The 24786-nt window shown below is 49.2% G+C and overlaps 1 protein-coding gene and 1 long non-coding RNA gene across 10 annotated transcripts in view; one reads left to right on the plus strand and one right to left on the minus strand.

The window, feature by feature from the left end:
- Positions 1 to 4894, minus strand: part of LOC114813664 — a 39916-nt gene extending 35022 nt beyond the window's left edge. Inside the window, exon 1 of the long non-coding RNA XR_003761376.1 lies at positions 4795 to 4894. This is a non-coding gene — a long non-coding RNA (uncharacterized LOC114813664). The remainder of the gene's footprint in view (positions 1 to 4794) is intronic.
- Positions 4895 to 6316: 1422 nt separating this feature from the next.
- The window catches only part of PTPRT (protein tyrosine phosphatase receptor type T), a 900646-nt gene continuing 882176 nt past the window's right edge, over positions 6317 to 24786 (plus strand). For 7 of the 9 annotated variants that reach the window (XM_029070020.2, XM_029070023.2, XM_029070027.2 and 4 more), the window contains exon 1: positions 6318 to 6423. In XM_029070020.2, the coding sequence (XP_028925853.1) occupies positions 6351 to 6423 (73 nt within the window). In that variant the 5' untranslated portion in view covers positions 6318 to 6350. Of the gene's footprint in view, positions 6424 to 24786 lie in introns of all 9 variants that reach the window. The other 2 variants (XM_029070022.2, XM_029070024.2) reach the window with 1 other exon arrangement.

Consider the following 24786-nt stretch of genomic DNA (forward strand, 5'->3'; position numbering starts at 1 on the left):
CACAGCAGAGAAATGGTGACGGTCTGATGCCTAGAGCTGACCACGTCCATGGTCTCTCAGAGGCTATCGGTAGCCTATTCGGGTGGCCTGTGTACTGGAGGTTGCCTCCGCGCTGGGCCCCGGGCCATAGGTTCACCACACTGCAGTGACCAAAGGAGAGCCTCTCGGGCTTTTATACACTCCTCAGCCTTTATTCTCCTAGTGGCATCATTTCACTTCCCTCTCCCCTCTCCCCTCCTCCACCTGACCATCTACACCACCCTCCCCCTCGACCTCCCAACCCCAAACACACCCACACTGGCCACAGCCCGGAAGACCACAGAGCCATTCCCGTTCCGGGAGGGCTCTCGGGGGGCTGGGAAGGAGAGAACCCTCTGGGATATTAGCTGCCCGTCAAGCATTCTCGGTCCACTTGGGAAGAATGCATGAAAAGCACGTGCCACAGATTCACTATCCTACCGCCGCAAATCCGACTGAGGATTCTCGGGGTGAATCGTACTGAATTGCTACAAATAACACTTGTCATCAACTACCTTTTTGTTGGTTTAGGAATAAGGCTGGGATTGCAAGGCCATTACAGGGAAGACTATTTTATTTTTTCCAAACTGCTATTCAGTTGGCCTGTTGTAGGCTCTCTAAACTAGTAATATCTCACTCTATTCCCCCAAACCTTCTGTTACAGAAGTTTCTTTAGCAATCAGCCAATCAATCACATTTTATTGAGTGCTTACTGTGTATAGAACACTGAACGAAGCACCTGGAGAAAAGAGTTTAACAGGGTCGGTAGGCACGTTTCCTGCCCGTAACGAGCTTGCGGTCTACGGTCCAAAGCAAGCCCTAGCTTTTCCCCTTGCTCACGTCTCCCAGTTCGCCCCTAGTATATTAGACAGCCGGCACTCAGAGACTCTTGATAATGTTAATGAGCAACACGGCTTGGTGGAAAGGGCACAGGAGTAGGAGTCGAGGGCCCCGGGTTCTCATCCCAGCTCCGACACCTGACTCCTGGGTGTCCTTGGGCAAGTCGCTTCACTTCCCTAGACCTAGGTTTCCTCCGCTGTAAAATGGGGGATTCAATATCTATTCTCCCTCCCCTTTAGACCGTGAGCCCCTGCGGAACAGGGGTTGTGTTGGATATTTGTGCAGGGCACGGTGCTTGGCACATGGTAAGTACTTAACAATACAACTGTTATCATCATCAGAAATATCTTCTTAATCCAGGCTCTTCCGCACCCCATGACTCCTTTACTCGGGGCCATCGTCAAACCTGAAACTCTAGCAATCTCCTAAAGTTCTCTATCCACTTTACCCCCAGACGCCCCCTCATAACTGAGGAAGCAGCATGACCAAACGGAAAGAGCGCGGACCCGAGAGTCAGAATACCTGGGTCCTGATCCTGACTCCACCATTTGTCTACTGCGTGACTCTGGGCAAGTCACTTCAGTTCTTTCTGCCTCAGTCTCCTCATCTGTAAAATGGGGATTAAATCCTCCTCCCACATCTAGGTAGATGGTGAGCCCTGCGTGGGATTGCATCTAACCGGATTATTTTGCATCAGCTCTGCACTTAGTAAAGTGCTTGGCACTTAGTAAGTGCTTAACAAGTTGTCTTCTTCTTCTTCTTCTTCATAAGACCCTAAGAGCATCTAGTAAGCAAAGTCATTACTGGATCAGACAATGATCAATCCAGCCTAGTTTTTTTGGAACTAACAGCAGAGGAAGCAAAAGATGGTTGTGGTACCCGACTTCCCTTCTAAGGCACAGAGATGGGTCACCTCCCACCTCTAACCTTTCATTTAATAACGTTTAATGAACCTTCCACCCATGGATTTACCCTCTCTGGGGCCCTGACAGGGCACTGCTTGGGTAAAGGCGGCCACATTTTCCCACGATGAGGAGTACGGGTAGTTGTCCATGGGTATATTTACAAGGCTGCTTGATAAGCACTCTTCCCACAGAAGCACTGGAATCTGGGGAGCGTCTGCAGCGAACAACCCCTAGAAAATGGTGGAAAGCGCTTATAGCCGGGCCAGACACAGAGGGAGGGCTTAACCAATACCATAATAAAATGGAAAGGTGGAAAAGCACCCTAACACCCTAATTCAGCCCTCCACTCCCCAGTCTCTCCCTTTCTTCCCAGTCGCTGTGAAGTGGGATCGTTTGAAGGTAATCTTCCTGACTGGTCCTTGTGAATGAATTTAATGACTTTACTAGGTCCTAGGTAATCGTCAGACTGCTCTCAGACCAAGTGTCCATCTTGGACCCATCACACACTGGCTCCGCTCCACAAGGTCCAAACAGACAGGGATAGATCACTTGATGACACAACTTTTTAAAGAGATATATGGTCGGATCGTTAGGTTAATGTCAGAAAAAAATTGTTATTCCGTATTCACATTTATCCGCCTTGACATATGGTATTAATACATATTAATATTCTCGCTTCAAAACATTGCCCCAACCAGATTACTGACAAGAATATCGAGCTCCATGTAAAGAGTTGCTTGTGAATATTAAGGTGAACTTGTATTTCTGAATTATTGATGGTTGCTTGTTATTAATTTCGTCTCCCAAAGAAGGAAAGTATTAACGAGGATGATACATAAGAGATCAATGCCCATGTGTCTGACATCTTTTAATGATCTCATCCTGCGACCAGATTAAAACAGACAGCTGGTCTATGTATTTATGCACACAGTTAGCTTAAATGTGCTGACGATTCTGAGGTAACGGAAGGCAGGCAAGCAGAGGCTGGAAGGTGTTGGGTGTAGGCAGCCAGTCAGAGGTCTGTTCCCTGTCGATGTGCTCTCTCTTGGCTTCCTGTCAACTGTTTAGCATGTAAGATGCCAACTGGCTGTGCATCCTCTCTCCCTTCCCCTGCTCTCCCTTCCACCCGCTGCCGCTTTACCCCTCTCCTTTGGGTTGCAGGCTTCTCTTGTTCTTATGACACGTTTCCAGATCCTCTGCTTCCAGATACCCGGGTATTAAGCAGACGGAGAAATACCCCATCGGTCAGCGGAAATCCTCTCACCTCCTTCTACGGTGTCTTGAACGGGAAAATATAAACCAAGCCCTATCGCGAACGAGCAGCAGTACGTTCACATCAGAGGCGAAGTCCCGAATCTACAGACCGTTCCTGGTTCCCAGAGCAACCATCCTCTAACATATCACTGGGTGAGCAGCGTGGCCTAGCGGAAAGAGCTCGGGCCTCGGAGTCAGAGGACCCGGGTTCTGATCCCGGCTCTGTAAAGTGCCTGCTGGGTGACCTCGGGCAAGTCGCTAAACTTTTGTGTATCTCAGTTACCTCATCTGTAAAATAAGGATTAAATCCTCCCCCCTCCTACTTAGACTGTGAGCCCTGTGCGGGTCAGGGACTCTGTGTCTGGCCTGCTCATGCTGTATCTCTCCCAGCGCTTAGCACAGTGGCTGGCACATAGCGAGCGCTTAGCAAGTACCTTTTTAAAAAAATCAAAACGATAGAGTTGTGGCGCTGCGGCTGGATGTATAGCTCGCGGATATTGAAAACTTTATACTCATAACAGAGCAGTGTAAGCGGCAACCACGTCAAAGAAACTCTTCTCCCCCGACCTCAACTGATGAGAAAAACTCTCGAAATTGAAAAGGAGAGACTCATCCATCCAATCTTCCTCGGGCTTTGAAATCACCCCCACAAATGGTCTTCTCTCTTGGACCATTGAAATGCAGATTTATCTTGGAGCAGTTTCATCTCCATTCAGTTCTTCCGCAGAGCGGGAAGTTCCTCTGTCGAACCTGATTAAACAAACTTATAACTGGGGAACTCAGCGACGTATTATGCACGCCATACCGTAAATGCGCCCAATCTATCCATGGGTGAGAGGGACGAGGGTCAGTCTGTTAGCGAGCGTGTACGGACAACTTTGAGAAAGGTTTGGGAGCAGGAAGCCACCACGCAAGGACTGCTACTTTTTCCCTTTTCTTTTTCTAAGTGAAAGGGACTGGGATCTCACTGGAATGAGACCAGGCGATGCTGGAACGGTTACGAGCGAGATTGGGCACAGTTGACCAAGTTTTTCCATGTTTTATCCTTCCCATCAGTTTCCAGAGCATCTAACGTACACAAGAAAGAGGCCGGGCAGATTTCTGGAGCCTTGAGAACCGTCTGCCCTCCCCCTTGTGTCTAACCGGAGTGTCCTGGGCCTGCCCCAGTGCGGGCTTCCACCCCGGCCCCAGGACCGGTGTGGAACTGTCGTCGAGTCCTGGAGAAGTGACAGGTGCCCAAATAACCTGCCGTCGCGGAAGAGGATCGGGAAGGAGGGAATTTAGGGGCCTTGTCCAGGTTATGTTTCAAACCCACCTCTTTTCTCCTGTGTTAAAAGCAGGAGGGATACGGAGGGGTCAAAGAGCAGATGATCTGCCATGTCGAGACGGAGTGGGGAAAGCTATACGCAGGGGGAAAAAAAAGTGTGCCGATGCCCCAGCTGGAAAGGATGGCGTGTTTTGCCGGGGCAGCGGTGTGCGGACTCGACAGGCTGCCCCCCCCCCCCCCCCCCACCTCAGCTGGCACCCGCTCTCCGGAGGCTGAGGAGAAGAGATCTTTCCCGAAATGAGAGAATGACGGGCCAGTCCTCTCCCGGCCGGAGCCGTGGAGAACGAGCTCTTTGGGACGGGAGGGTAGGAAGCGTATCGATAAGATTGGGGATGGAGAGAGGCGAGAGCAAACAAAGCGTCCACCGTAAGGCTGGGGAGGCGAAGAGGTGTGAGCAATTAATAAGAATAATGATAATAATAATAGTTGCGGTATTTATTAAGCACTTACTCTGCCCGGGATCCGGCGTGGTTTTAGGAGAAGGGCTCAGTGGAAAGAGCCCGGGCTTAGGAGTCACAGGTCGCGGGTTCTAATCCCGGCTCCTCCACTTATCGGCTGTGTGACTTGGGGCAGGTCAGCTCACTTCTCTGTGCCTCAGTCACCTCATCTGGAAAATGGGGATTAAGACCGCGAGCCCCACCTGGGACGACCCGAATGGCTTGTATCCACCCCGGCGGTCGGAACGGTGCTCGGTACAGAGTAAGAGCTTAACACCCGGCCATCATTCTTATCCATCCTCCGAAGCGCCTTCAGGAGCCGCGGAGCCTCGACAGGACGGGGATTTTTTCATCCCCAGAGTGGAAGCCGCCTGCGGGATTAGGAACCCGGAGCCTGGAAAACCGCCAGGCCGGGGAGCCAAGCGGCCGGGGAGGTTCTCCCGGAGCTTAGATGGCGGGAGCGGGTCGTGCTCAGGAGGGGGTAGGTCCGGGAGGTCCAGGCCCATAGAAGGCAGAGCAAACCGGGCCCCAGGGGTTGCCCGGCCCGGCCCGGCCCGGCCCCTGCCCTCCTGGCAGTCCGCAAGGAGCCGATCGGGGATGCCGCGCTAGCCTGGCCCCATCGCCGTGCGCCCCGGCCGCGGAGAGGCGATGCTCGCCTCCGAGCGGATGCCGGGGGCCGATTCCCCGCGGCGAACTGCCCCCCCCGGGGCGTCCGGGTCCATCCCCCCCAGAGAGCGCCCGGCCCCGGCCCGTCTCCCACGCGGAGCTTCGGGCCCCGCGAGCCCCGGCTCCCCCTCTCGGGGCTGCCTCCCCTCCACTCCCCGGCTGCCGGCCCCCAGCTCGCACCCCGGCCCCGAGGGCGAGCGGCCGGCGTGTCCTCCCCCCCGCCCCCGGCTTCCTACCTGCGGGGCCGCCCCCGGGGGCCACGGCGGCTGGCTCGGGACGGGGCGGGAGGGGACGGGGGACGGGGGACGGGGGACGGGGGACGGGGGACGGGGGACGGGGGACAGGGGACAGGGGAGAGGGAGGTCCCGCGGGCTGGGCCGGAGGGAAGGGAGGAGAAGCGGCTTCGTCCCTCTCCAGCCGCCGGGCCAGGGATCCCGAGGAGGTGGAAGGAAAGCGAGGAGGGAGGGAGAGGAGGATGTGCGGGACACACACACAGACCCCCACCGACCCCCCCCGACCCCCCCCAGAGAATTGTGCTGTGCGCGCGCGCAGTGTGTGCGCGCCTGCCAGTCGGCCGTGTCTGGGGGTCTCTGCGGGGGCGAGCGGGCGTGTGGGTGAGAGCGCAGGGGAAATGAGGCGGCTGGCGTTAGGACTCGGGGGAAATCTGCCGTCCCTCCCCCTCCGGCCCCCTCCCGCTCGCCCCCACCCCTCTCCCTCCTTCCATCAGTCGGCGCGACCGGGCCGATCGGGATAGCTGCCTCCCACCGCCCGGCCCGGCCCGGCCCGCCCCCCGATGCCGGGGACTTGGGCCGGACCTGCCCGACCCCGACCCCGGCCCCGGCCCCGGCCCCGGCCCCGGCCCTCGCCCCCCGGGGGGAAGGGGCATGCCAACTCCGGGGAAGAATGACCGGGATCGCCGCCGCGCTCTTGCTTCTCCTGCAGCTGCTGCCCGGAGCGCGGGGCCAGGGCTTCGCGGGTGAGTGGAGCCCCGAGGGGGGCCGGGGGGTCCCCCTTTCCCCCCCGGGCCGGGCGCTGCCCCTCGCCCTGCGGGGCGCTCCCCGACGGGCTCGGCGCCGGCCGGCCGGCTCCCTCCTCTCGGGCCCGGGCGCCCTCGTCCTCGGCTCCGGCCCCTCCGCGGGGAGGGAGGGGGTCGCGGAGAGCGGGAACGACCCCCCTCTCCCAGGGGCGGCCGCGTCGGGTGGGGCTGGCGAGGGAGGCAGAGGACCTGGGTTCCAATCCCGCCCCCGACGCTGCTCTGCCCGGCGACCTTGGGCCAGCCGCTTGGCTCCTCGGGGGCCTCAGTTACCCCACCTGCAAAACGGGGGCGGGGGGGGGGCGGGGGAGTGTGAAGAGTGGGAGCCCCGAGGAGGACTTCTCCATGACCTCGTCCGGCGCAGCGCTCGGCACGGATGCCGGCGGTGTGGGTAGTGATTATTCTCGGGCTAAGGGGGTCGGGGGGGGAGGGGAGGGGGGGGTCCCCGTCCTTCCCGGACAGAGTCGGAGCCCGGCTGGGCTCCCCGTGGCTTTCCAGCTCCCCTCCCTCCATCTGCCCGGAGAGCGGCTGCCGGCCCGAGGAGGAGGAGGAGGAGGAGGAGGAGGAGGAGGAGGAGGAGGCCGGCGACCCCCCCCCACCCGGAGCCCCTCGCCCGTCCTGGAACTCCAAAGTTGGAGAAGTTCACTCTCCTTCCCCTCCCCTCTCCGGATTCCCAGGCGTGGGATCACTCCCTCAGATGCCGGGGATATTCCCCCTTTCCCACTTGTTAGGCTCCGTCTCTCGGAGGTGCCAGGGCTGTTAGGACCCGGGGCAGAGCTCCCCTCCTCCCCAATCCTGTTGCCTTCCGGCCCTTCAGACGGAGCTGGCATTCCCCGAGGAGGGCGGGACCCTAACCTGTCGATCGCCTCGTCCCTTCTCGAAGGTCCCTTCCCGTAATGATGATGATAATAATAATAATAACGATGATGTCGGTATGAGTTAAGCGCTTCCTATGTGCAGAGCGCTGTTCTAAGCGCTGGGGTAGACACAGGAGAATCAGGTTGCCCCACGTGGGGCTCCCGGTCTTAATCCCCCTTTTACGGATGAAGTAACTGAGGCCCAGAGCAGTGAAGTGACTCGCCCACGGTCCCACAGCCGACAAGCGGCCGAGCCGGGATTCGAACCCATGACCTCCGACTCCGAAGCCCGGGCTCTTTCGGCTTCTGAGTGCCGGGGTGGACACGAGATAATCGGGTCTCTTTTCCACTTGGGTTTCGCAGTCTAATGATAAATAAGGCTGACGATGACGGTATTTGTTAAGCGTTTACGACGCGCCGAGCCCGGGTTGGGTACCGGGGTGCCGAACGGCGGGACCGAAATCCTGTTGAGGTGGAGTTGGCTCTCTGGAGTCCCAAGGCACCTTGAAATGGAAATCCAGGAGCGATGCCTCTCTTAAGGTTTAGGGGAAGCCGGGCGGTTCGCACTCCTTCCTCCCCGGATCCGGAGTTCCGGGAAGCGGCTGTTTGGGCCCTGGAGCGGCCGGCGTGCATCCGGATCCTTCTTAGACGACGCACGTTACGGGGAGACCTTTGGAATCACTTTTCTCTGTCTTTGTCAGGTTTATTTTCATTCTTTTTGACCGTGAAGCTGAACGGGTGATTGGAACCGGAATAACACATGTGGGAGAGGTTAAAGTGCAGCTGGGATCGTGGAGGTGACCCCCCCACCCCCTTCCCCCCCGACCCCAGTCCCTCCACTTGGGGTTCTAATCGAGCACAGAATGGAAGCCCCAGAGGGTCTTCGGAGGAAACCAGCTTCGGCCCCAACTCGGAGAGCGGCCGTGGTCCCAGAGAATTCCGTAAAGTTCAAGATAGTTCTAAAGTTTCTTGCAGTTGCCGCGACGGAGGGAAGAAGGGCGTGTATGAGCGGGGGTCCGGTGGCTGGAACGAACCGCGTGCCGTTTCGTGACAAACGGTTGGATTTCGATTGCTAAGCAACAGCTGGGTCTGTACGTTAGCACGGTTTTTGAAAAACCTTTGGGAAATGCAGCCTCGTTGAACAGCCGGCTTCCTCGGCGAAGCAGGGAAGCGGCGGAATTATTTTCTTCCCCGGAATAGTCCGCCGACGGAATTAGGTTCGAATGTATCATGCTCGGTGTTAAAAATGGCGATTAGATCCTGGGCTTTTTTGCTCTCAAGAGACTGTAAGTTTAGTTCACTTTGACTTCATTACGCGGAACGTCTTCTGAGGTTGTGGGGAGCGGAAGGCATCTCGTCTGGGGGTGGGGAAGGACTCCGTGGCCAACGACCTCAAACAGACCCACCGGATAAGTCTAGCGAATGGATCTAGTCCATCTCCTGCCCGCCGAAGGTGGAATCTTCGGGGCGGCCGAAAGGTGGGAGAGAGGATCCTGGCCCGGGGAAGGCTGGCACATCAATGTTTCGGGAGGCCGGAAGGCCTCCTTTCCGGGAGGTCTGAGCTGGATGCCTTAGGCAGCCTTGAGACCCCGCACGGGCTATTTGCTTTAGACGATAGTTACCTGCCAGACCTTCTTGATCCGCAAGCCAGGTGCAGAGCTAACGGTCGCATAACTCGAGACGGATGAAAAATGCATCCCGTTCCAGGTCCCGAGGAAGCAGGCCGGTGCCGAAGCCTCTGCAGTTCTGCCCTTTTCCATCAGGTGGTGCTCTCTCCACAACTATCCCGCCACGAGCCGGTGGCTCCGGTGGAACTTCTTCTTTTTTTTTTTTAATGACTAATACGGTCTTTTTTAGCAGCCTTTTGTGAAAACACTTTGAAAAGTAACGGAGGGAACACTCGGCACCTTTTCGCTGCTGTTCCACTGCCCCTGGGGGCAAAGAAGAGTCGGGGAATCCAGGTTCAAAACAGATATATATATATATATATATATATATCTAGGGTTTAGTTTCCCCACGTCCCACTTCATTCTGCCTGGGATGTTTAATGTTTGGGAACCCTGCTTTATGTAACAAGTGGCTTCACTTGGTCCTCATTCTAGATACGCTAAAATGAATGAAATCAGTGTGTTCTTGACGTCCGGATGGTCTAAGGAGCCCTCATCTTTAGAGACTATGTGTTTTCTCTGCATGGGTTCCGACTGCCTTTTTCAGGATTGGCTTTTATCGAACTCGGAGGGGTGGGTTTTTTTTTTTTTTTTTTTTTTTTGGCTGTTTTTCTCACATTCTGAAGGACAGATTTACCTTCGCATAGGTAGCTGATCTGGAGCACCACCAAACAGCTAAATTGCCTGAACTACGATGCCAATTTACTTTTAAGTCTTCCGATGCACGTCCCCTGGTTGTCTTTTCAGGAAATGAGGCAAACTACCTCGAGGAGTTGGGGAATATTGTCTTAAAAAAAAAAAAAAAGAACCCAAACAGACCTTCCCGCGTATTTTTTCTTCTTGGTTTGTCCCGTGAGATCTATTTAATTCCACCTCTTAGTCTCCTTGTTTTTCCTTAAATGGAAGGTGGCAGACGCAACAAGTTATGCCTAGAATTGCCATTCCATTTGGGACAAACTGCAGACAGTAGTAGGTTGGGCCACTGTGTCCCAAAACGTGGGAATAAAAGACCAGAGTGTTTCCTGATTGAAGTGCTGCTTAGAGGGCTGCTCTTGCTCTTTGTTTCCCTATGATGTTGCTGCTGAGCACATGGACATATATTAAATGGATGTTTGCCAACTGATGCCAACTGATAAAAACCAAGCAATTAATGGGGTGGTAGAACATGGTTAGGGTCAGGGGGGAAAAGAAAAGGGATTCAAAGAGTAGGCTAAAGGATAATTAATTCCTTTACTCACAGATCTTAGCGCCGGCAAGTCGACAACCAGAATGAATCTTACAGTGGGAACAACTCTTATGTGGTAACTGTTAACATTGTAGTCATTTAACTCAATAATCACTTTCTGCCTCCTCTGGGGAACTATTAGCAATTCGGTGGAACTTTATGTTCCACCCTCGCTTGCTTGATTTGTTTTCTAATAAGAGTACAATTAATGTAGAAAGATGGTTTGAAATTCTTTTATGGCCAAGACGCTAGAGCTGTTCTGTTTTAGAAAGCAGGATCGTTTTCTCACGCTATAATCCAGGATCCTTATGCAAATGCAGAAATTTCTTCCTGCTCTTGATTTCTTTTTCCTTGTGATATTCTGTATTGAAAAAAAGCGAGACGCTACACTATTCTGGATGATCAATTAAGAATTCTGTCACTTGCCTTAGCACTACCATCACATTTAATTGTGTGTGCATTTGTTTGGCGATAAAGTGTCTTTTCCTGATGAGGATGGGCTCAGTAGCATCAAAGGGGAATCTGAAAAGAAGATACCCAGAGTTACAAAGGCACATGCCCATAGGGACAGTGCAGGGAGGCAGGCAGATAACTTCATATAGAGTTCTGAGCCTCTGTATTTTAAAGAGAAAGTCAAAAATAGGAAGAGGCACAAAGGTAGTGACAGAGTGAGAGATAGTGAGAGAAATAGAGCCTGAGACTGAGACAGAATCACTGCCAAAGTAATACCAATGTAAAAGAGACAGTGTCAGAAGCATAGAGGAGCTGTCTGAATCAAGGGTAGAGGCAGAGAGAGAATGAGACTTTCACAGAAAAAGATGAAGACAAAAAGAAGAGCCAATAAGATGGAGGCATTGAGACCAAGGAAGAGAGAGAGAAATGTTAGCCAGCAGAGATAGAAAGACCAAATGAGAGACAGTCAGACCAAGAATAGATGGATAGGTAAAACTGTGTGGGTTGTTGGGCGAGTAAATGTGTAGGTAGAGGAGAAAGTGGAAGATGAATGGGAGAGAATGGGTAAGAATATGGGATAGCGGGGAAAGGGGTGAGGTTCCCTAATTTAAAAAAAGTACAATTAAAGACATTTTTCATTTTTTAATGGTAGATTTTTACTAGTGAACCGATATTACAGAGTCCTATCTCAGTGCAGTCAATTCTTCTACAACACAGGGATTACACATGGTCCCAGAGAATCTCATGTTCACAAAAACTCTGTTCACAGTAGCGGTGGCTTGACCCCAGCGCTTAAAACAGTGCTGGGAACATAGTAAACGCTTAACCAATACCATCGTGATTATCGACCAACTCAGTGTATGGGAGCAGAACGTTGCATGTATCTAGACAGACATGCATTGTGCAGAGAAACATAAATCAAATTATAAAAGAACTGACTCTTTTTTCTTTCACAATAAGGGATGACAGTGAATTGTTACAGAATCTATCTTAGTGCTTATAGTGAGTGCTCAATAAATACTATGGATCGGTCCCTCCATAGCATTTATTGAGCTCTTACTGTGCGCAGAGTGCTTGGGAGAGTACAAATGCAACAGAGTTGGTAGACGTTCCCCAGCCACAAGGAGCTCGAGGTCTAGAGATGTTGCTGCCAAAAGCCCATAAATCTAATAAGTAACTTTCGGGTAGTAGACGGGGATAGGTGATTTTTATTTTCACAGATATTTGGGAGGTCTACTTTTGGGTGTGCTTTGTTGACATTTTTTTTCGGTTCATCTTTTATTGGTTTTAAGGTACTTTGTAGCGAGAACTTTGAACTATTTACTCAGGAACGCTGCTTTTTAAAAATCTTTCAAATGAGATTTTCCTCTGTCAATCAATGGTGTTTATTGAGTGCTCGCTGTGTTTAGAGCACTGCACTAAGCACTTGGGAGAGTATAATATGAGGGAGTTTGTAGACACCCCCCCCCCCACCAGGAACTTAGAATTTAGAGGACTATATAAGTGATAGGACTATGAGTGATAGGATCCCATTTGGAAATTGCAACAGTAAGCTTAAGGGGCAGTTAGCAAACCCATCTTCCACATGGAATGGACAGTCACAAAACTAGACCATAGGGACCCATACAAGAAAGCCACCAGAACGTCTTCTGATCATGGGCAGATCAGACTGGCGGTTCCTACAGTTCAGGATTCTGTCTCCACATTCGATTGGCATGTTTTGTGAGGGAGGAGACATCTTGATAAAGCACCTAGAAGAGGAAGCGGGAGTAGCCCTTCACCAATCAAGGCATTCAAAAGGAAAAAAAGGAGATGTGGAATTTGGCCAGAATGCTAAAGAAAACTCTGACTGAGTCCTTCGAAGCATTGTAAAACTCTAATGACTCAGGTCTGTTCACAGATAATATTGTAAATGGAGATACAATTGAAAAGAAGGCAAGAAATAAATTCAGATAGAGATTTGAAACCAATATATGGTATTTATTGAGTGCTTACTATGTGTAGAGCATGCAATAAGCACTTGGGAGAGTACAGTAGACTAGAGCTGATAAACATCGGCTGCGATTTACAGCAGAAAACTCTGTCATCACTACCCACTTTCCTGGTCTATTTTCCCATCAGTTTAATGGGGAGCTAGGGACTCTTTATCCAGGTGAAGTCTGCTCCACTGAGCTAGATGAAGCGACTCCTCCCTAACCCCACTAGAAAAGAGGAAGAGATTTTTCTTCCACCCCCACCAAGGAAACTCAGGGGACTTGGCTCTGTCCAGGACTACCCGTTAGCCTGGTGCAAAATGATAACGTCAGCCCCCTCGCTTCCTGAGAAATGTAGTTTCTCCTCTCATTCCCTGCATTGCCTTTGCTAACTTTTGAAAGGACCTCTGGATGTTTTGACACACACAACTCACACCAAAGACTGACCATAATGCAGCACGTTCTAACATCTGCAGGAGGAAGCTTGGAAGACTCACTCCTTAATGTCCATCCTAATATTTAGAGATGTTTTATTTAATAGCCTAACTTTCCCCCCGGTATCTCATTATGGCCGTCTTGCTCATGAATTTATGCAAATCCTCTTGGATTTATTGATAGTTTTGGTCTGCATGACTTCCGTGGAAATTAATTCTATAAGCTTACCAGCCACTTTGGGTTAGGAGTTTTCTTTGGTTTATTTTGAACCAGCTGATCTCCCTCCACTCCCACTGACCTGGAGAGAGTTCTGGGAACTGTGGACTTCTGAAGAAACAATGTGGCCTGGGGGAAAGAGCAGGGAAAGGGGAGTCAGAAGACATGGGTTCTAATCCTGGCTCTGCCACTTGTCTGTGGTGTGACTTTGGGCAGGTCACTTAACTTCTCTGTGCCTCAGTTACTGTACCTGTACAATGGGGGTTAAGATCGTGAGCCCCATGTGGGGCATGGACTCTGTCCAACCTTGTATTTACCTCCACCCTTAGAACAGTACCTGGCCCACGGTAAGTGCTTAACAAATGCCATTAAAAAAAACAAAACTTAACAAAAACAGCTGCCTCCATACTTGAGTTTTTCTTGACTTAGTATTTTTTTGGAATTTGGTGGAACAATAAATTCCTCCTTCTTTGGGTCCCCCCTTAATGATTTAGCTTTAGTTGTGAGAGACTGAAAACTGCTCCTAAACTGCTGCTGGACCTTGCTCCAGGGTCTACTTGGCCCTGAGATCCGGGGAGTGCTCATTGCAAATCATTGTATGCAGAAGGAAGGTGCTATGTACATTTAAGGCAATAGAAAAGAAATCTGTAAGTGAGGGTAGGACAATGGAAGCATCCTGAATGATGAGGAAAGCATTAAGATTATAGAAAACAGCTCAGGCCAGACGAACCCGATAGCGTTTTCAGACAGATTACAAAATTGGAGCCTGACGGGAACACAGTGTATGAATGTTAGAGAGCAGTTAGAGTGTCTCATGAAATCTTACTTGCAAAATTGATTTAAATTGGCTTGGGGAAGAACAAAGGCGCATGGATTAATAGCAATCAGAAAGCCCAGGAAGAAGAAGCAATGGTAAATGCAATGTATCCAGGTAGGTCAGTGTGTCAATTAAGGGGCATAGATTTCCACATTTGGTCCAGTTTCCCTAAATAGCTTTCATACCGACTGGCCTGGAAGGAAAAGAAAAAACAGCATGTTAATGAAAAAGGGAGGGGCTGGGAACATCACAGAGGCCGGTGCAACCTAGGGAGAATAACAAATACCACGGAGTGATTGATAAATACTGGCAGAAGGGGGTAAGGTGGAATTGAACTGCAAAACCCCAAATCCAGGCATTTTGATGCAAGCAGTGATAGTCAGGGAATAGGTGAATCCTGAAGATAAGTAATGATGAAAGATTCATCATTCCTGGGGTAATGGGGCGTAAACAGCCCTGAATTCCAGTGCCATAGAAAAGAATTCAAAGAAAATTGGACGGGGCATAGAGTGGGACAGATGAGGGTGCTTGGGAGGGGGGAGGAGGAGGAAGGAGCACTTTTTGGGACCCCTCAGGTCCACCTAAAATGCCAATGACTGAAGAGATTGAGATAGACTTAATGGGATCCCAGTTAGGAACCTGGTCAGAGAATGCTGGCCTCCATCTCTCTGGAACTTTGGAGATTTGGGCTTCCTCTGGGGTGCAAGAGTTAGGAGAAAAGTATCAAAATGTGAGGGGAAATGAAGGACGTGATCTTGAGGGAAATGTTAAAGCCTTAAATATGTATCATTTGGCAAAATGGTGACTAATAGGCACAAAATAAGCTACAAGAGGCCCAAAGTGCAAATGGCCTTCTAGACTCTGAACTCGTTATGGGCAGAGAAGTAATCCACCAACTCTGTAATATTGTACTCTCCCAACCGCTTAGTACAGTGCTTGGCATGCAATAAGTGCTCAATAAATATAATTGATTGATTGATTCGCTGAATCCCGTGATATGGGAAGAAAATATTTGCCTGGTAAGAAGTGAAGCATCAAGGAAAGGAAAATTAATTAACGAAATATTTGGAAGTTCCCGGCAGTGAGAGTGGCTGCGATGGGGAGACTCCTTGGGTTGCAGCCTATCAAATCTGGTAGGAAATGCTAGAGGGAGCATCGTGGGGAATGATCTTCCCATGAGCCCTGAGGAAATAGTGGGTGATGTCTGAGGCCCTTTCGGGGTTCACTCCAAGGACTTTACCACCCTTGTACCAGAGAAAGCATGGCCAGTTGGCCTTGGGTCCTCTGGAAGTGATCAACTGGCTGCGCTAACTGGAATCCAGAAAGCCCTCTTCCAGGTGCATAGTGGAAAGAAGAACAAGAGACTATCCCTAATGGTGTAGCACCTTTTTGGGTATCCTTGCCTCTGTAGAGATGGGAGTATCTCGAAGAGCTCGTGATAGTAGGGACATCTCTGTTCGCACTCCCCCACTCTGATCCTGAATTGAACAATCATATTTCTTGAGCGCTTACTGTGTGCAGAGCCCTGAATTAAGCACTCGGGAGAGTGCAATATAACAGAGTTTGTAGACATGTTTCGTGCCTGCAAGAAGCTTACGTTAATAAGAGAGACCTTAATATGAGTTATGGATATGTACATAAATGCCATGGGGCTGGAGATAGGGTCAATAAGGGATTCAAATCCATGTGCAAGGGCAGGCACAGAAGGGTAAGGGGTAGGGGAAATGATGGTTTAGTCAGGGAAGGCCTCTTGGAGGAGATGTGATTTTAATAAGGTTTTAAAGAGAGAGACCTCTGGGACTCATGGTGTAAAAGAGATGGAGCAGAAGTGGGGACTGCCTCCCTCCGGTTTTGCAGGGCAGTAGGGAGCAGCGATCCTCATCCCTATGTGGGTCTGTAGCGTTCCCAGAGAACTGCCCCTCTTGCCTGTCCCTCCTACACAACCCTAAGGATTAGGCCACGTTGCCATGGGTGCCCCTCTAAGGACCTGATCTCTAAAGTGCTGTTTGAGGAACATTGAACAGGGATTATTTATGAAAACCAAAACAGTTTAATGACAGTTAAATAGGTGGGGGTGAGGAGCGTGGGGAAGGCTAAAATGAGGGGATTAGAAAAAGGAAAGGAGAGACGGAGAAACACAAAAGGAAAGTGGAGACATAAAGAAAAGCGAGGCAAATGGTAATTAGTTGTGGTCTGAATGAACCAATGCCCGGGTTTAAGTGAATCAAGGACAACTTCCTGCTGAGAAAACAGAAAATTTAAGGCCGGGGGTTGAGACTTGCATCTTTTCCTAGCTTTTCTGATGTCCTTGCTGAGCCAGGTCTTGGGGGTAGAAAATTCAACTCCCAGGGGCATTTGACTGATTAGGCTGTTTGTAGGCTTAAACTGGCAACCTGCTCTGAAAAGGAAATGTAGTGTGGAGAGACTTTTTCAATCTGATTTATGGTGTCCTTGTTCTGTCTCATGTGAGGTCTGTGTTTTTCCCATCTCTGAGATCTGTTGTGTACAGTTTCGGGCTCTTGACCCACAGGCCTTGGATTGGTGGTGGGTCCCTCAAACATCACACCGTATTCCTTCCCTTTGCAATTAGCTGGCCAGATTGTGCACTGTCAGTTCCGTTTGCCGCTTTAGATTTTTCCTCTTTTTGCCTCTGGAATAAAAAGAGAAGATTTGGCAAATGAAGCTCTTTTGTCAAATGGAAGGGCTCAAGGTGGGTTTAGTGTGGAGGTTCTTTGGAAGGAATCGATTCCTAATCTGTTTCTTTAGATTGGTGTAAATGGTTAGCGTAATGCAATTAGAGATACGTGGAAAATTGGAAGACTCTATCAATCAGGTGGGCTCTCAAGTTGGGAATTCAAAGGGGAGCCAGAGGAACCCCATTGTTTTTTGACAGATTATACATTGTATAGATCCATGGAATCTAGGAAAGGAAACTTATTCCTTTAGCCGTCTTTCAGGTTCTGGGATGACCAAATTATACACTGGAGTCTCCTCAGCCTTTCTCCATGTGAAGGAGCCCCTGGAGCCAGACTCCCCCCAACTGCCCCACCCCTTATGAAGACTCAGACTTCTGTTAGTATCTTCATGGTCCTAAAGTCCCAGATTTTCCCTTCCATGAATAGAAGACTACTGGGACCTCCGCCAAGTGAACTCCAATTCCACCACTCCATGGCAGTCAGATAGTAATGAATGATGACATTTATTACGTGCTTACTCTGTGACGAGTACTGTGCTAAGTTCTGGGATAAAAAACAATCAGATAAGTACCCTGAATTGCAAAGGGATCATTTAGGGTCCGGCCAGGCAGCACCCCCGACAAACCAAGATTGGCTTTGGGAGGTTCTAGGGTGTCCAATCTCCCAACCCGTCCCTCTCATTTTTTAGATGGAATTTGTTAAGCACTTACTACGCACCAGGCACTGAACTAAACACTGGTAGATCCAGGTTAATCAGGTGGGACACAGTCTATGTCCCACAAGGGACTCACAGTCTTAATCCCCATTTTACAGATGAGGTAACTGAACGCCAGAAAAGTTAAATGATTTGCCTAAGGTCAGACAGCGGACAAATGGCAGAGCCAGGGTTTGAACCCACGACCGGCTGATTCCCGGTCCCGTGCTCTATCCACTATGCCATGCTGTTTCCCGTATTGAAGGCACACCCCCTCCAAGAAGCCTTTCCTGACTAAGCCCTCATTTCCTCTTCTCCCACTCCCTTCTGGGTCAACCTTGCACCTAGAATTGCTCCCTTTTCACCCCTCCCTCAGCCCCACAGCACTGCCATACATATCCTTCATTTATCTATTTATGTTAAAGTCTGTCTCCCCCTCTAGCCTGTAAGCTTGCTGTGGGGAGGAAAGTGTCTACCAGCTCTGTTATAGTGTAGTCTCCCAAGTGCTTAGTACAGTGCTCTGCACACAGTAAGTACGTACTCAATAAATATGATTGATTGTCATTTCTTTTTGTGGCTATGCCCTCTTAACAAATGCCATAATAATTATTTTTATTTTCCTCTCTTTTTCTTTCTCTATCTCTCTTTGTTCCATTGGCTCTCCCTCTCCCTTTCGTGCCTTTTTCTCCCAGTTCTTATCGGACTGCTCTTTCTGTCCCCTTAGCAGCTATATTCCCTAAACCGTAGCTGCCAGCAGTCAGTGACTAAAACTATCTCGATTAATTCATTTTTCTTTAATGTATTTTATAATAATGCATTAGGTCGTTAATTATTATACAAATTATTCATGATTCGTAATTAATAGAAAAGGGGTCTGTGAACAAATTTATGGCCATACAGGTACAGGAATGAGTTTGACATGACCCCTTCAAGCACTGATCAGCTTTGGTGAAAGATGCGCCGTCACTTAAGATAGTACAGTATTAACCTTTGGGGCTTTATCTGTAATGTAGGAAATTCTGGTTGGGTAGTTTCAATCTAATGGATTTAGGGTTCAAATAATGACTTGGCATTTATTGGCATTGCATCTCGGCATGCCATTGCTTAGCTCAGAGAAATGTGTGTGAAGGTGCTTAATAAATTAAATTCACAGTGTTTGGAAGCAATACAGATGATTGAGTAAAGTAAAAGACTGCTATGGGCTGAAAATAGGAAAATAAGATATATCTGGTTTTAAACCTTCTTGTTGAATGAATAACTTTAAACTGTAAAATGTGAGGCTTTTTTTTTTTTTGGTCCTGTTGGCTATTTATTTGTAGAATGAAAAAAACAAGTTGTCTCCATAGCTACTCCGGCAGGGTTTGAGGAAATACCTCCCCTGTAGACCTGGCGGCTGTGTTTGGGTGATAGTCTTTGCAAGGGGAGAGGATGACCCTTAGAATGATCTTAAATCCTCGCTGATGTGTGAAATGCAGAGAGGCCATTTCACCTCTCTCTCCCTTTCTTTCCCTTTCTTTGAAGCCCATATCATCCACCTCTACCACCCACTCCAGATTCCAGTAGCCATCATCTACCGCACCCCAGATCCCACCTCCAACTTCTTTAACCACTTTGAGCCCTTTCTCACATTCCTTCTCCCCTTCTCCAGACCCGTGTTGATCCTTGGGGACGTCAATATCTGTATAGATTTTCCTGATGACTCTTCTGCTGCCCACCTTCTATCACTCCTCAACTCCACTGACCTCCTGCTCCACTCCACCTCCCGCATTCACCAAGTTGGACACGCACTCGATCTCATCATCTGGAATCACTGTATAATCTCTAGCCTCACCAACTCTGAAATCCCTCTATTTGACCACAGCCTCATCACTTGCCTCCTCTCCCACACACCTCCTTCCCATAAATCCCCCTCAGAGACCTCCGATATCTGGTTCCCATCCAATTTTCTCAACTCATCGTGCCCCGCCTTAGCCTTCATATCCAAACTACCCTTCCTTCATTTCCAAATAGACATTCTCAACACCACCCTCTCTACTGAACTCAACTCACTTGTTCCCCTATCCCTTAGTCGATCTCGTACCACTAACCCACAGCTCTGGATTGCTGCGACTCTCCTCCTCCTTCATTCTTGTGCTCGAGCCACAGAGCGCTGCTGGTGGGAATCTAAATTTCAGGCCAACTTTGTCCACTTTAAGTTTATCCTTGCATGCTTTAACTCTGTCCTCTCCTCTGCCCGGCGAAGCTATTTCTCCACCCTTATTGACTCACATGACCAACACCCTTGCCAGTTGTTCCAGGCCCCTGTTCCCCTGCCTTTCCCATCCCTTGCCTCCAGTGAGTTGGCCACCTACTTGATTAAGAAAATTGACACCATCAGGTGTGAGCTCCCTAAAATTGCCCCTGTCCCTCCTCAGTCCCTCCCTCTTCCAGCCCCCCCCCCTTTTAACTCTTCCATCCATCCCAGCAGTATCTCTAAAGGAGATTTCCTGCCTCCTCTCAAAAGCCACCCCCTCTACCTGTGCATCAGACCCAATTCCTTCACACCTTATTAAAACTCCCTCTCCCTCCCTTCTTCCCTCCCTACCAGTCGTCTTCAAACATTTGCTCCCCAGTGGCTTCTTTCCCATTGGTTTCAAACATGTCTATGTCTCTCCTACCTCCACCTCCCTCCAGTTATCGCCCCATATCCCTTTTACCCTTAATCTCCAAACTCCTCGAGTGAGTTGTCTATACCCGCTGTCTTAAATTCCTCTCCTCTAATTCTCTCTGGATCCCCTCCCATCTGGCTTCCATCGCTTTCGCTCCACAGAAATCGCCCTCTCAGAGGTCACCAATGATCTCCTTCTTGACAAATCCAGTTGCCTCTACTCCATCCTAACCTCTCCGCTGCCTTCGAAACTGTGGACCACCCCCTTCTCCTGGAAACATTATCCAACCTTGGTTTCTCTGACTCTATCCTATCCTGGTTCTCCTCTAAACTCTCTAGTCATTCATTCTCAGTCTTCTTTGCAGGCTCCTCCTCCGCCTTCCACCCCCTAACTGTGGGAGTCCCTCAAGGTTCAGTTCTGGGTCCCCTTCTTTTCTCCATCTACACTCACTCCCTTAGAGAACTGATTCGCTCCCATGGCTTCAACTACCACCTCTATGCAGACGATACCCAAATCTACCTCTCCAGCCCTGATCTCTCACCTTCTCTACAGTCTCACATCTCCTCCTGCCTTCAAGACATCTCTTCTTGGATGTCTTCCCATCACCTTGAGCTTAACATGTCCAAAGCAGAGCTTCCTATCTTCCTACCCAAATCCTGTCCTCCCGCTCACTTTTTCATCACTAGTGATGGCACCACCATCCTTCCTGGCTCACAAGCCCCTAACCGTGGCTTTGTCCTTGACTCTTCTCTATCACTCAATCCACAAATTCAATCCATCACTAAATCCTGTCGGTCCCACCTTCACAGCATCACTAAAATCCATCCTTTCCCCTCCATTCGAACTGCTACCATGTTAATACAATCACTCATCCTATCCCACCTGGATTACTGCATCAACCTCCTGGCTGACCTCCTACCCTCCTCTCTCTCCCCACTCCAGTCCATACCTCACTCTGCTGCCTGCATCGGTTTTCTACAGAAACGCTCAGGACACGTCACCCCACTCCTCAAACAACTCCAGTGGTTGCCTACCCACCTCCTCATCTAACTCCTCACCATTGGCTTTAAAGCGCTCCACCACCACCTTGTGTCTTTCTTTCTACAACCCAGCCTACACTTTTCAGTCCTCTAGTGCTTCCTTCTCACTGTTCCTTATCTTGCCTGCCTTGCCACTGACGCCTCTCCCATATCCTGTCTTTGGCCAGGGATGTCCTCCCTCCTCAAATTCGACAATCACTCTCCCCCTCTTCAAAGCCTTATTGAAGGCACATCTCCCCCAAGAGGCCTTCTCAGACTAAAACCCACTTTTCCTCATCTCCCCCTCGCTTCTGCATCACCCTGGCTTGCTCCCTTTGCTCTTCCCCCCTCCCAGCCCCACTGCACCTATGTATATATCTGTAATTTTATTTATTTGTATTGATGTCTGTCTCCCCCACCTGTAGACTGTAAGCTCATTGTTGGCAGGGAATGTCACTGTACGATCAAAGTCTCAGGAAACTGAAGAAAGATCCAGTCCCTGGTAAATACTATAGAACCACTACCTCTCTTGGCTTGGTCCACTTCACCTCATAAATCAGAATAGCTGTTCAAGTTTTCAAATAAAATCGGCCCCAAAATACAATTTAGGCTTTTTGGCCACTTTGTCCTGTCTTCATTAAAAAAGTTATTGCCTCAGCCTGTTTCTTTCCCTAAAATTAGACAGTTGAAATAGCCATCTTATATTTGCATGTACCCAAAATAATCAACAAAGTCTATGCTAATGAGGAACAGCTGTACAATATTTATGACCTGTAAGACATGGTAATACCCTGTAATGCTCTTCTGATCCCAAGAAAGCCATTGCAGAAGCATCATAATCTGTGAACCTTCTGGATCCTTCTGTTCTAATCTCTGAGGTCTCTACCAGATGGCCCAGATGTGAATGGTCAGTGTCACATGGCAGTCAGGGAAAATTAGGCTTTTAGAATACTCGTTGCTCATTTCTAGTAGTGAACTCTCCTTTTTTAGGATTGTTTTTACAAGTTTTCATCGACACTGTTTCCGCCTCTCCCCAAAACCTCAACCTAACCATCTCCCCAACCCAAACTGGGGTAATAAGTAGTCTCTATGGCAAATCAATCAATCAGTTAAATTAAGGGTGTTTTTTGAGCACTTTATGTGTGCAGAGCACTGTACATAGCACTTGGGAAAATACAGGCTAGCAGAGTAAACCTCAGCTTTAACACTCCATCTGAACCAGTCAACCTTGATCCATTCCTATTAATATTTGTGCAGCTTTCTGCTACAAACTGAGTCTATTGTTTGGGTTTTGCTAGCAGGAGCAGAAAACAAATGATTATGGAGAGGGCATCTTGGCATGGAAAACTTCTGCTGTTTTGTATTCTGGTTCTTTCTCATGCACACATGAATGCTTGTCTCCCTCACTTTGAAGCTCACACCTATATACAGGGAACATTTTGTACGACAGGTTTTCTTTGTGTAAATTTGCCTTTCATTCTATGGCTTTTCAGGCTTCAGTTTTGATGTTGTGACTATTTTGGGGGTCGGCACCACCGGATTTTGTCTGCAGCTTCAGTTGAAGACTGCCGTTTATGGAACCGCCGCTCATGGTGTGCTTTGATAACTACCCGTGTCTGTTGAACTTCTTCTGAAGGCTCTGGTCCCCATGAGTCCTTATATTTGGAAATCGGAGATGTCAGGCTGAATGCAATAGAAATCCTTGTTCTGCCTCTACTCCAAAAAGGCTCACAGCATCTCAGCTCCAAGATATTTTTTTTAGCTCATTATCATCGTCGGTTGTACATAGCACTACAGCCTCATAGATAATTTTCCCAACAGCTTAAGGGTGTGAAGATCCTGTGGAGCCTGAAGGATGTTCTTGGCTCCAAACCTCCAGTTCCCAGTGCACCTTCATCCGGACCCTAACCTTTAACAGCTATTCGTGTCAATAAGCAGTGAGAACATTAGCAGCATCTGTCCAAGGCACATACAAGTTTCTGCCCAGATTCCCAAGAAAATCCAAGAAAAAAGGAAGTGAAAGACGGAGTCTGTTTCATGCTCATTGGTCCATCTGTCTGGTTTGCAGTAATTATCCTGACCCTGATTTCTTCTAAGCCCTGGGCATTTGGGCCAGTGGTTTGATTCACAGCTAGTGTTCTCTCTACATTTTGGTGGGAGGGGAGAGGGCTGGGAAATAGGTGAACAGGTACAGGGGAGGAGTGGACAGAGGTGACAAGGGGGAAATGAAAAGAGAGAAATAAATCAAAGAGGTCCCCTGAAAGGGAACCCTTCAGTCTAAGGGGACCCAATCAAATCAATTGGGTTTATTGGGGGCTTACTCTGTGCCGAGCACTGTACCAAGTGCTTATGGAGTACAATATAACAGAGTTGGCAGACATGTTCCCTGAATACAATCAATCAGTCTTATTTAATGAGTGTATACTGTGTGTGGAGTGCTGTGCCAAGTCCTTCGGCAAGTACAATTTAACGGAGTTGGTAGACACCTTCCCATGCCCACAGTGAGCTTACTGTCTAGAGGGAGAGGCAGACATTAATTTAAATAAATGAATTATGGATATGTACATTAGTGCTGTGGGGATGAGAGAGAGGTGAATAAAGGGTGCAAATCCAAATGCAAGAGTGTAATAGAAGGGATTGTGATGAGAATAAATGAAGGTTAAATCAGGGAAGGCTGCTTGGTGGAGTAGTGTTTTTAATAAGGCTTTAAGATGGGAAGAGTGATAGTCTTGAGGATGTGAAGAGGGAAGCATTCCAGGCCAGGGGCAGGATATGGGGGAGGTATTGGTATAAACAAGACTGAGGTACAATGAGTAGGTTGGCATTTGAAGAAAGAAGTGTGCAGGCTGGGTTGGAGTAGAAAATCAGGGAGACAAGGTAGAGTAGGGGAGAAGGTGATTGAGTGTCTTAAAGCCTATGGTAAGGAGCTTCTCTTGGGCAACCGCTGGAGGTTCTTGAGGAGTGGGGAAACATGGGCCGAGTGGTGTAGAAAAATTATCGAGGCAGCAAGGTGAAGTATATACTGTAGTGGGGAGAGACAGGAGGCAGGAAGGTCAGCAAGGAGGCTGACACAGTAATCAAGGATAGGATACTTGCTTGGATTAACGTGGTAATTGTTTGGATAGAGAGTAAAGGACAGATTTTAGTGACGTTGTGAAGGTTGAACTGGCAGGATTTAGGGACAGATTGAATAAGTGGGTTGAAATGAGAGAGAAGAGTCAAAGATAACATCAAGGTTACAGGTTTGTGAGACAGGAGGATGGTGGTGTTGTCTACAGTAATGGGAAAGTCAGGGGGAGAAGCAGAAGTAGCGGAGTAGAAGTAGAGAAGGTACAGGGGAGGAGTGGACAGAGGTGACAAGGGGGAAATGAAAAGAGAGAAATAAATCAAAGAGGTCCCCTGAAAGGGAACCCTTCAGTCTAAGGGGACCCAATCAAATCAATTGGGTTTACTGGGGGCTTACTCTTACTTCTTACTCTGTGCAGAAGCAGCGTGGCGCAGTGGAAAGAGCACGGGCTTTGGAGTCAGGGCTCATGAGTTCGAATCCCAGCTCTGCCACTTGTCAGCTGTGTGACTGTGGGCAAGTCACTTAACTTCTCTGTGCCT

Source organism: Ornithorhynchus anatinus, chromosome 8 (assembly GCF_004115215.2).
Source record: "Ornithorhynchus anatinus isolate Pmale09 chromosome 8, mOrnAna1.pri.v4, whole genome shotgun sequence".
Lineage (NCBI taxonomy): Eukaryota > Metazoa > Chordata > Mammalia > Monotremata > Ornithorhynchidae > Ornithorhynchus > Ornithorhynchus anatinus.